General features: G+C 42.3%; 3 protein-coding genes across 5 annotated transcripts in view; 1 reads left to right on the forward strand and 2 right to left on the reverse strand.

Moving 5' to 3' along the window:
- LOC120808744 (A-type voltage-gated potassium channel KCND2) overlaps nt 1-4037 on the forward strand; it is a 29284-nt gene extending 25247 nt beyond the window's left edge. For both annotated transcript variants that reach the window (XM_040161848.2, XM_040161849.2), the window contains 3 exons: nt 384-482; nt 1444-1664; nt 2454-4037. In XM_040161848.2, the coding sequence (XP_040017782.1) occupies nt 384-482; nt 1444-1664; nt 2454-2631 (498 nt within the window). In that variant the 3' untranslated portion in view covers nt 2632-4037. The remainder of the gene's footprint in view (nt 1-383; nt 483-1443; nt 1665-2453) is intronic.
- Nucleotides 4038-4514: 477 nt separating this feature from the next.
- On the reverse strand, nt 4515-10622 carry parietopsin. 2 transcript variants are annotated; one of them, XM_078082852.1, is made up of 4 exons: nt 10152-10622; nt 9579-9907; nt 9188-9437; nt 4515-4681 (listed from the first exon to the last, which is right to left on the reverse strand). In XM_078082852.1, exons 1-4 carry the CDS (start codon nt 10501-10503, stop codon nt 4515-4517), a joined length of 1098 nt encoding a protein of 365 aa, XP_077938978.1. In that variant the 5' UTR covers nt 10504-10622. The 2 variants fall into 2 exon arrangements, with proteins under 2 accessions (XP_077938978.1, XP_040017786.2); XM_040161852.2 differs by lacking the exon at nt 4515-4681 and adding an exon at nt 8663-9047 and having other exon boundaries at nt 9192-9437.
- Nucleotides 4937-6261, reverse strand: LOC120808745 (histamine H2 receptor). The gene is made up of 2 exons (XM_078082917.1): nt 5132-6261; nt 4937-5000 (listed from the first exon to the last, which is right to left on the reverse strand). The coding sequence occupies exons 1-2, from the start codon at nt 6181-6183 to the stop codon at nt 4937-4939; spliced, it is 1116 nt and encodes a 371-aa protein (XP_077939043.1). The 5' UTR covers nt 6184-6261.
- Nucleotides 10623-10764: the final 142 nt, after the last annotated feature.

Raw genomic sequence — 10764 nt, forward strand, 5'->3', positions numbered from 1 at the left:
CTCCATTAAAGTGTACGTTGTTGTCGTGAACCAGAAACCTGTGGTGTGTTTGGTGCAATCTGTTTGATCTGTGTCTAGGTGTGCCACTGCTGTTTAACTGAAATGACCTCTAATTTGACGTCTTATGGTCCTTGTCACCAAATCAGCTGGCAAAATTCCATCAGTGAAAAATGATGGGGTCAACCAGTGTCTCTACGCATCCACATCCACAGCTCACTAGGATCTCAGTAGATTGGCTGCCGCGCTACAGATCAGCATTTCAACCCTCAGCGCTTTGCGTACTCTCCACTACATCCCCCCCGACCTCGCTCAAGACTCGAGTCGACGCACAATCTCAACTTGCTCATCAACACCGTTGTTTTTTGTACTCTGTGTGTTCGAAGGCCTCCAAGGAGGCAGGAAAAGCCCTGGTGGCAAAGGCCCCCAGCCCTCCTTTTGAGAGCCAGCACAATCACCTGCTGCACTGCCTGGAGAAGACCACAGTAAGATATCTTTTCTTTCTAAAGCTTAAAAGTCCGCTGGAAAAGAAAAACGCAATCTCTTTGACATCTTTCATTCTCACTATCTTGGTAACCGATAGCTCACCATTAAAACCCTCCGTGTATGAAAAATGACTCCTGTCTGTGCTTATCAGTTGTACCAGTCTTTCACAGTGTGTTGTCAAAAGGAACAAAGTGAGTTTTGTCATCCCTGCTCTAACGTGTACATTCTTTATTAAATCCAGCACAAGTTAAAAATAGCTGTAAATGAGGCTGGGAGATGCTGCGTCCCCTCGCTAGCAACATGCTAAAGATAACGCGACTCCCCCAGCCAGTAACATTGTTCCCTCCAAACAAACAAGCATGCTTCATTTCACAGGATGTACACGTTTTACACATGCAGCTCGAAATCCCGTACAGAGACAATGCCAGTCAATAAATCAGTGTCCCTCCACAAAGATAACCCCCCCGCTGTGAAAGGCTTGATGGTTGTCTAGGAAAAGCTCCACAAAGGCTTCATGTCATTCAGATGCCAGCGCACATGTTTACATTAGGGATCTCACAGTGTGCATTATGGATGGCAGGATGCATGAGTGACAGAATGTGACAGAGGGACGAATAAAAAAGGAGCCCAGGTCCTCCGTGGTGTCGCTCTGCCCCCTGCTGGCTAGGCCTGAAGCCCTGATGGCGCCTGACCTTCTAGTCATGCTCATTTGTCACAGGGATAACAGTTGTGAATGTTTTCGCAGATGGCACTTAATGTGGACATCTGGGCCAATGTACTTCTCTTCGCTTAATGATTCATTTTCCAATTATTGAACAACTTTGCTGTGGATTCTGTTCGGTCTGTTTAGTCTCCACCGCGAAACAGCTTCACTCATTAATTTGCAGAGCCAATCATTGATGTAATAGAGTGATTCACGAGCAACGTTGGATCCAAATCCTCCCCCATCTTCCCCTGCAGAACCACGAGTTTGTGGACGAGCAGACGTTTCAGGCCAACTGCATGGAGATCTCTGTGATGAACAAGTCGGGGTCCTGTGGGTCCTCACTTTCCTCTTCCCCCCACGGCCTCAGCTCGTGCTGCTCTCGACGCCACCGGAAGAAGAGCAGCTTCAGTCTGCCCAGCACAAACAACCAGGAGCTCAGCACCATACAGATAAGAGAGAGGCCAGTGGCCAATAGGTAGTCTTCCAACAGGCCCACCCGCACCAGATACACACACACACACACATACATGCAAGCCACTGATCCCGTATCATATGACAAGAAGATTTTTTAGTGATTAATCACTTAAGTGATGGATTCAGCTTGGTGGACATGGATAATTAACGCATTGTTTGTTGTCCAGTGAAAAGGACTCAGCCTTGATCGGCATTTTTAATTTTCAATGTTTTTTTGTAAATTGTCATTTAGTTTTAGTTGTTTTTCTTTTCTTATTCATTGAAAAGTTTGCATTTTTGAGATAAATGGTTTTCATTGGACACATGCACATGCTTTGAACAACACTTCAAAGCATTTGCGATCTTTGAACACATTAGGTTTTCACACATTGCAAGTTCTCCCAAGTTAGGATTCTTTTTTAACTAACCGAAATATCATAAAACAGCCCAAACACAGGCTGTAAAACAAAAACCATGTATCTTGCTTTCGCAAGGTATTGCAGGAATGGTTATACATCTTATGTTATTTATTGTGTGGGATTTTAAATTAGACTAACAGGACAATAGGCTAAATACAGTCAATTTTAAATTGAACGTATTCACATGCATCCCAAAAAAAGACACACTAACAAGTTATTGCTGTTATATACATACAGTATATATGTTCACTCGGCACAAATAACATAGATATTTCTGGATCATTGCTTTCATACTGTACAGCAAAAGAATAAAGAACTCTCCTTAGGCTTTGTATAAAAGATTCACAAGGTCAAGCCTCTCGCCCTCTTTCATCCCCTGTTTCTTTCTACAGTCGCTCCTGCCTGAATGCCAAACTCGAGGAGACCTTGCCCTTGAAATGTGACAAACCTTACATCACTCCCTGCATGGTCAGCCTATCTGCACCGGTGGTGACCTCATCGGACGGACACGGCTCCACCACCACCACCGCATACTCTCAAAGCAACATTGTCCGAGTATCTGCCTTGTAGACTTCACGCTTATTCGATTGGCTAACTGGTCTCAAGAAGCACCAGATGCTGAGGAGAGGGACCACTGAGCATCAACCTGCCATAATCTAGAGGGATTATAAGATTAGCAGAAATCGGGGTTTTTTGAAGTAGTAATCTCATCTGATGTCAAACTCTGCATGGTATTAAAATTATGTGGACAGCTGCCTTGGGAGTAAAAAACAAACCAGCAGATCTTGCACCATTAAGCACAGCAGAGCAAAGAAGGGTTGGAATTGCGTGGTTATCGTCGTTGCCTAAAAATACTGAGAAAAAAACCTTTATTTTTTAATATATATTGTAGTTGTATTTGTTGTCTTCTGATTCAAAGGAGGAAAGGCAAGTGTTAAAGAGTCATTCTTGTTGGCCTCTGATGACAAAGCACACGTATTCATTAACGTAGGGCCATCTATGTGAATATTAAATCTACATCTACTTACATATTATAAAACATCCACTTCACTCACCATGAATATATTGTTTTGAAACCCCTAAATGAACTGCTTTCTAATAGTCCCCTCACTCTTGTAAATTTAGAATACATACATTCACTGGAAAAGATAACTGTTGTGAATATTCATCGACTGACTCATTAACTGGTTAATATCATCGCTTGATGAGTAGAGTATACTACGCATCCTGACATGTTTGTGAAATGTGCAAGTGAAAATCTAAAATGACAAAATCTGTGTTAGCTTACATTTTTTACATTCTGATATGGGTCTTTGTGAAAGCCACTGTCATTGACTAACAATCCATATTAAGAACTATACAGGGTACATATTAGTTAGGCAACAAGGTAGAAATATAAGTTCATGTTCTCTGCGACACTTGACTAATACTAACCCTAATGTGGACCCTGAGTGTGCACCTGGAAAACCATTTGAAAGAGTGTTGGACATCAATTCCATTGAGTTGCTCTTAAATAATGAAATTGATGATATGAAGCGAGACTTGGTAGATTCCACTGTGTTCAAGGGCCATTTTGTAAATTTTTCATATTGTAAATATCTCAGTTAGAACTTTATCAGACGCATTTGAAGTTGGCTCCTCTTATTTCTAGATTTAGTTTACGGTTGTTGGCATTCTATTTCTGTCTGTTTACTGGTTGAATTAAGGATTTGCATGCTGTCATTGCAGAATTCTGTTTTATTAAAAGTATGTCTTCTTGTTGGAGGTTTGTCAGTAAAATTGAGATTGATGGAAGGAAAAACAATGAGACTGGTATGTAATGATGTAAATTCCGCAACACTTTGTTTTTAATGAAATACAAATCTTGTCATATATTGAGTAAATATATAAGGAGTAAGGAAAAGGGACAAATGATCACACATTGTGCATTTGGTGCGGTGGATAGAATAAATACCATAGCTCTACTAAAACATCCATCAAATGACCCATGTCTTTTTTTTTTTTCTTTTCACCAGAGCGCAATTGGATGAATTTATTAACGTCAATTTATTAACATCAGCAGATGGGGATAATAATTATAGGTGATGCTGGAGGACATGTGAGGGCCTGACTGTCCCAGTGGTCGGTCCTGCTTGCAGAGTCTCTGTGGACGGACGAGCAGACCTTGGTGATTGTTTGACAGAGAGCTCGGGGGACAGCATCCCTCTGCTGCGCTGATTGCTTCAGTCCGGGTTGTTTTCTGGCAGCATGCGCAGCCTCTGCTCTGCAGTGTTAAGCAACTGCTGCATGAAGTCTAAGATAACGCAGCAGCATCCACAATAATATACCAACATTTAAAAAGAAAACCAATTATTTTTATATTTGAGAAGAAACTAGACAAACGAATTTAGATTAAAATAAATTTGGTTATTTTGACTAGTGCCATTCAAAAGTAGATAGAAGCGAAAACATGATCATGTCTTATTAAATATGGACACAAACTTGTTTTTAATCCTATAAAACTCTGTCTGGAACTGAGGGTTCACTGCAGCATATATTATAGGGTCACTCAGAGATGTGATACAAGCTACAGAGACTGACAGGAAGTCCAGATTGATCTGAAAAAAATCAAAGAAGATAACTTAGATAACTTTGTATTGCGGCAAAATCCTTTGCACAGTTTGATTTGTAGAAAATAAGTAACAAATGTGCACAAAGAAATGGGAGAAAAAGTTGCATTCTTACCTGAGAAATATTTACTGTGTTCTTGTTGCCGTGATCAACATAATTCATCAGGATAGTTGTTATCAACGGTAACCAGAACAAGATGAAGGACAAAATGATGTAGCCTGCTCGCTTCGCCATTTGGCTTTCCTTCTTTTTGTGCACTCGTTCTTTACTCGCTTTGGAAGGCATCATGCAAACAGCACCTTCCACCTGCACACTTTGTTTTGTAGCTCCTGTGTCAGAGTTATTATTTAAGACAGGAGGTAATGAAGACACTTGATCTGCCCGTGTTGCTCCTCCACTGCTGTTCTCAGCTTCTTTTATTCCAATCAGTAAAACCGAAGTGAATTGGCACTTTTCTAACTGTGCAGAGGCGGGAGGACAAGGAGAGGGTTCTTTCATTTCAGAGGGCGCTTTGACCATTTTCACGCTCTCTTCGGGCTGTCTTTCTGTGTCAAAATTGCTCGACACCTGCGGCATCGTGGTCAATCTTTCACCTCCATTCGGTGGTTTTGCTTCAACTTTTATGCCAGAGGAGTTGGACTGCTCTGTTTTAAAATCCGTCTGCACAGCAACCTTCAAAGCAGGAGGTTGAGGTTGTTCTGTTTTCAAGTCAGTTACCTCTGACGCAACATTTCTGCTCAGGGTTAGGTTTTGCTTGGATTTTGCGGGTCCATTTTTCACAGCTGTGGTTTCTTTTTTCTTCTGCTCATCTTCTGTCTTTGAAACACATAGAATACCTTTGTCAAATATCTTGCGATTGTGTGATCTCACAATGGCAAAGATGCTAGCGTAGAATAAAATGATGACAGTAAAGCAAGCTGCCCAAAGCGGGAACAACATGTAAAGCCCAAAGGTGTCGTAGGAGGGGGATGTTTCTCCAAATAATCCTTTGCATTTGACATACACAGGTGAGTCCTTCATAAATATCAGACAAAAAAACGCCACCAGAATAGCCAAGATCCACATAAGAGGAATCTGCACCATAATCCGTCTTCGCCTTTCACTGGTTTTAAAGGGTCGGGCAATGGCCTGGTACCTCTCTGCACTTATACAGGTGAGCGTCAACAGTTGGATGCAGCAGCTGAAAGAGAAAACGGCCACTTGCACATCACAGATCAACTTGTCGGCATGTCCTCTTTGATGCACGTTCAGAACGATGGTAAAGAGAACGGGGCAGTCAATCACACACCTCAGAATGTCTATGACCGCAAGATTCACCACCAGCGCATTCATCGCAGTTTGAAGGGTTTTTTGGTGGCAAACTGCCAGTATGACAAAAAGATTGGCTGCGATCCCCACAGCAGAAGTGATCAACAGGATCAAGCTGTTTGCCACCACAAAGACCATGTCAGTGTAGTCGTCCCAAATGGTGTCGTTCCCAGAGTCCCATGCCGGTGTAGGCTCCCCTCTCATCTCCAGGTTCAAAAAGCCGACATGTTTAGTTCGGTATCTTCATTCTCTCTACGCCGCCGGAACATACAGGACGTCTGATTTGCTTGTTTGGCAAAGGATTCTGCACCGAGCGAATGGTATCCTTGGGTGGACCTGTAGCCTGCACAAGTATCCACCCTTTTCATTATCACTCCACACAGCAGCACCGGTCACCTGGGAGTCCTCACTGTTCACAATCATTAAATACTGTGCTGTGTACTCACAGCATAGACAACATGGTGGAAAAATGGATGGCTGTTAATTGAAACCGCATTTACGTCACTATCGTCTGAATACCGATTAAAACTTTAAATCACCAACGAGGTGCTTAGAGCACAAATGCAATAATGATCATGGTTTGACCTCTGGTACATTAGATATTCATACACTATGAGTAAGGTGACCAGCTGTCCGTTTCATTTCACAAAGGGTTCAAGCTTTGCATTAAGCGTGCCAGATGGATGACTTGGGCGTTCTCGAATGGGCTCAGGAAATAAAGGGAGCCGTGCTGCTGGATTATAGCATGACGTTGTGTAATCCTGTTTGGAGATAAAGTGTGAAATGCTCTTTGCTTCAAATGTGCAAGTTTATGGACTATGCCAAAATCTGGGATTAGATTAACACAATGCATTTTCCTCCTGACCATCCTACAGTGAAAGTCATGTAGATAAAAAGCGCAAGTTATGGAAAAGAAACTGTGCTAAAGCGTGAGTCACACAACTTGATCAAATTGAAAATTAAAAAGACGATCAAGCTCATTTAGAAAAAGATTAAAACATTTAGAGTATTTACATCAAGGTCTCCAAACAAGTGGGAAAGAACAAGACAAAATGAGATATCACAGACTCTTTTCTTTCCAAAGAAATGTTTGATGTATTTACCAAAGACTATTGAGATTTTAATATTAACCACTAAACCGGTTTATAATAGAAAACGTCAGTGCATGTCACCTTTTTACATTGTTTTACCAAATGAGTTAACGAAATTAAATCCACTCTCCACACCACATACTGACGAAGAGAAAAAATATTTATTGCTAATTCTGTGAAACTTCAAATTTCACTGAGGTGCCTCCCGTTTCTCCCTTCCTCTGGGAGGTTTCTACAGCTCGGTTGGAGTCAACCTGTGGTTATTTCAAATAATTGCACATAATGTCTTTAGAAGCACTCACAGCTGAGAATGCTGTGAGTGCTTATGTGAAAGCGAGCACATTTACTTTTAAACCCCCTACTCTTCCTAGAGCTGCCTGTCTGCAGCGATGTGGGGAGAAGTTTAATGGTTTTACTGGCTGAGAGAAGGTTCCATAAGGACAATTATTACTGCAACACTCCACATATATGGACTCTCTGGTAGAGAAGCTCGCCCTCAGTGAAAGACACATCAACGCCATCAAAAAGATAAATTAGATGCTGGTGAACTGAAATCCAGTCTTAAGTGTGATATCTGGAGAAAATCAGGTACATGACGCATATTTCTGTTGGTTTTTGGGGTGAAATTATGATTGTTAGAACCACTGACCTTATGCAAATGTTTATTGTGAAAGTCATGGTTACGTGAATAGAAACAAATCATGGCTACCAAAAACCAACATATAAACTTGTAAAAGAACATTGTCTTATATTAATGGAATAAAATAAGTCTATATTTACTCCCCTTTGATCAAAAATGTACTGCTCGAATAAATCACTCAGACGTTGAAACTCTCTCAAAATTTTCCTTTTGTTCATTCCATGATTCATGTCAATCTTCCTTTACGGTAAATCGGTTTTGACTCGTGCGTCACTGAACAAGCACTTCCTGACTTTTTGGCTCTTGAGTTCTTGTCATCATGCCAGTTCTTTCTGAACAGTCACAAATATACACAAATGAGAAATGGACAACCGAATAGGCCGGATAATAAAAATCCAGTATTTCCTGCCTGAGTGGTTTACCACTAAACAAGGTGCCTTGTACAGGCTTACTTAACCACAAGCTCATATATTTGGGGGGTATTGGAGAGTAGATTGAATAAACTGTCATAATCAGAATAATCTGTCGCATATATTTGGACAGCCATGCAATCTCATTAATAGCACATTGTTTAATTTGCAAAGTCGCAGAAACTGATAAATAATTGTAGTGATTAAATCCCCTTTTCGCCAACTTTCTTTCAGGGGAATTATGTTTATATTAACTGCAATCTTATTGATTTTGTGCTGCGGACTTCTAATAAGTCAACTTAAATATAGAGCTGGCAATGGTTGACATTGTTTGTATTTATTTATATATTGACATGGAAAGATTACTCAACTCCCCCAAAGTACTACACATGTAACTGACTTTTAGAATGGAAGAAGTAACTTTTTACAAATAAAATGAGTCAATTACATTTTATTTAGCAACAAAAATGCAGGGGTCAAAGGTCTCACTTCCTCACAGTCTCTCTCTCTCTTTCTCTCTTCAGCAGTAATTGACTTCCAACAATGCATGCCATTTTTTGGGCTACTTTCCCACATGCATACAGTACACACCTGTAAACATCAGTATGAAAGAAGTACCAGTGTACTTATCTAAACAAATCAGACGTTATTCATAAGGCTTCCCATCTATTTTGTCAAAGTCAGCTATCAGTTGAAGACTTCTCTGAGAGACATGCGCCTGTAGATGAGCAGGTCTGATAAACACTGAATATATGTTTTTGCTGAGCACGGTCACAGAGGCAACACCTTGCTGTGCGAGTTGACGTTCCTGCTTAGGGAACTCAGCCGGCTCCTCCTGTTCAGGGAGCGCATGTTGATGCTGACGGTGTTGGGCATGTGTGCGATGTAGCGGCCACACGACAGCATCTCCAGAGCGGCATCACGGAACTGTGGGACATGTAAAACAAAACAAAACAAAAACATTCACCTGCATTTATAATCATTTTTCCGCTTGCGTGAATAAATATTTGTGTAAACTCGGCTTTTGAGTCTCCCTTTGAGAAGCAGCATCCGTTCACCTCAGCTGCTTACCTGCTTGTTGGAAAGGAAGTAGATAATGGGGTTGTAGACGGGGCTGGTCTTGGCAAAGTACATGGGCATGGTGGCAACCAGTGGAGGGATGTAGAGCGTTGGATCCACGACAACTACCACTGACAGTGCCGTGTAGGGCAGCCAGCAAGAAAAGAACGCGATGATCATGGCGAGGACCATGCTGACGGCATGATCGTTCTCCTTCTGGCTGGAACGCCCGCCCTGCACCTCCACACTCCTGTTCAGCTACAAGTAGAAAGGAAATGTTCCCCCAATAATACACATTTTTAGTCTGTAGATTGTAAACTGCAAGCAGATGAGAAGTTTTGAATCCAGGTCTGAAGGTGTAAAAGTGTAATAAATGGCCAGAAGCCGTCATAAGCTCACCGTATTCATGGAAGTGAGGACTTTGGCGTAGCAGTAGATGATGACTGCAACAGGTACAATGAAGCAGAGGAGCGTGTAGAGGACTAGGTAGCTGTAGTTGCTCCACGATCTCTCCTCCCAGGCCAGAGAGCAGGAGGTCTGGACTCCCTCGGGTCCATAGCCGCTCCAGCCAAATAAGGGAGCCACCGCCCAAAACAAGCAGAAGGTCCAGACGATTAGCAGCCCGTGGATGCTTCTCCTCATGCTCAACTTGAGGGCATTCCTCGGTCTACACACCACGTTGTAGCGCTCGTAGGAAAGCAGGGTCAAAGTGCAGAGTGACACCAGACCTGGGAAAGAGAAACAAGTTAACATAGAAGAAATGGAAGTAAGTTGCACTGGAGGTTTCAACAATAAACATGACATTTGCAAAGATCTGATTACAGTAGAAGGGCCCTTTTCAAGAGGTATCCTATGTAAAACCATAGTTAATCAATATTCTAGCCATAAGATTGTGTTTTACAATGTCACAGAAATAACAAAATAGCTCTTAAAAAGCCCATAAAAAACAAACTCTCGCACTACTCCACTTACCGAAATAATTGACTGCAAATCCTTGAAAGATGCAGGCTGTGTGGCCGATAAAGAAGGAGCCGTGGTAGTTGGTGATGGTGACGACCAGGGAGCCGCACAGGCCGATCATCAGGTCCGACACGGCGAGGCTGAGGATGAACATGTTCATGGGCTGGAGGAGGGACGGATTCCTCACCAACACGGTTATGACGAGGACATTGTTGAAAACTGTCAACACCGTGTTGATGAACATGAGGAAGGAGAGTATGCTGTAGCCCACCCGAGGGAAGATGGTGGGCGTGATAGTCAGCATCTTGCCGTGGATGGACGGGGGAGGAGAGCCGGAGCTCCACAGCGTGCTGTTGCTGTCCATGGTGCCCGTGTGAAGTCCAGCTTTGGTGGAAGAATTGCGAGGCCAAAGACTGAAACCTGCAGCCACTTAGCTCAGCTCGGGACACGGCATCCCCGATCTCATCCTTTCTGATCCCTCTATAACCACTCGGCTTTGCTTATTTTTTAACAACTCAGATTGTGCACCTGCCTGATGGGAGGAAAAAAATCCTCAAATGCAATATGGGAAATTGGTCTCTAACACGATTTGGATGGATTAGTTCCAATAAGCCCACTGCAATAA

The sequence above is a fragment of the Gasterosteus aculeatus genome, chromosome X (genome assembly GCF_964276395.1).
Source record: "Gasterosteus aculeatus chromosome X, fGasAcu3.hap1.1, whole genome shotgun sequence".
Lineage (NCBI taxonomy): Eukaryota > Metazoa > Chordata > Actinopteri > Perciformes > Gasterosteidae > Gasterosteus > Gasterosteus aculeatus.

Excerpts from the sequence above, each read along its gene's own strand:
- parietopsin (XM_078082852.1), bottom strand. The coding sequence starts at position 10,503 with ATGGACAGCAACAGCACGCTGTGGAGCTCCGGCTCTCCTCCCCCGTCC. Across the intron at positions 9,438-9,578 it reads TCCTCACTTCCATGAATACG|CTGAACAGGAGTGTGGAGGT; the intron begins GTGAGCTTATGA and ends TTCTACTTGTAG. Across the intron at positions 4,682-9,187 it reads CCTTTCCAACAAGCAGGTAA|TTATCTTCTTTGATTTTTTT; the intron begins GCAGCTGAGGTG and ends AAGTTATCTAAG.
- LOC120808745 (XM_078082917.1), bottom strand. The coding sequence starts at position 6,183 with ATGAGAGGGGAGCCTACACCGGCATGGGACTCTGGGAACGACACCATT. Across the intron at positions 5,001-5,131 it reads TGTCCTCCCGCCTCTGCACA|GAGCTACAAAACAAAGTGTG; the intron begins GTTAGAAAAGTG and ends ACTCTGACACAG.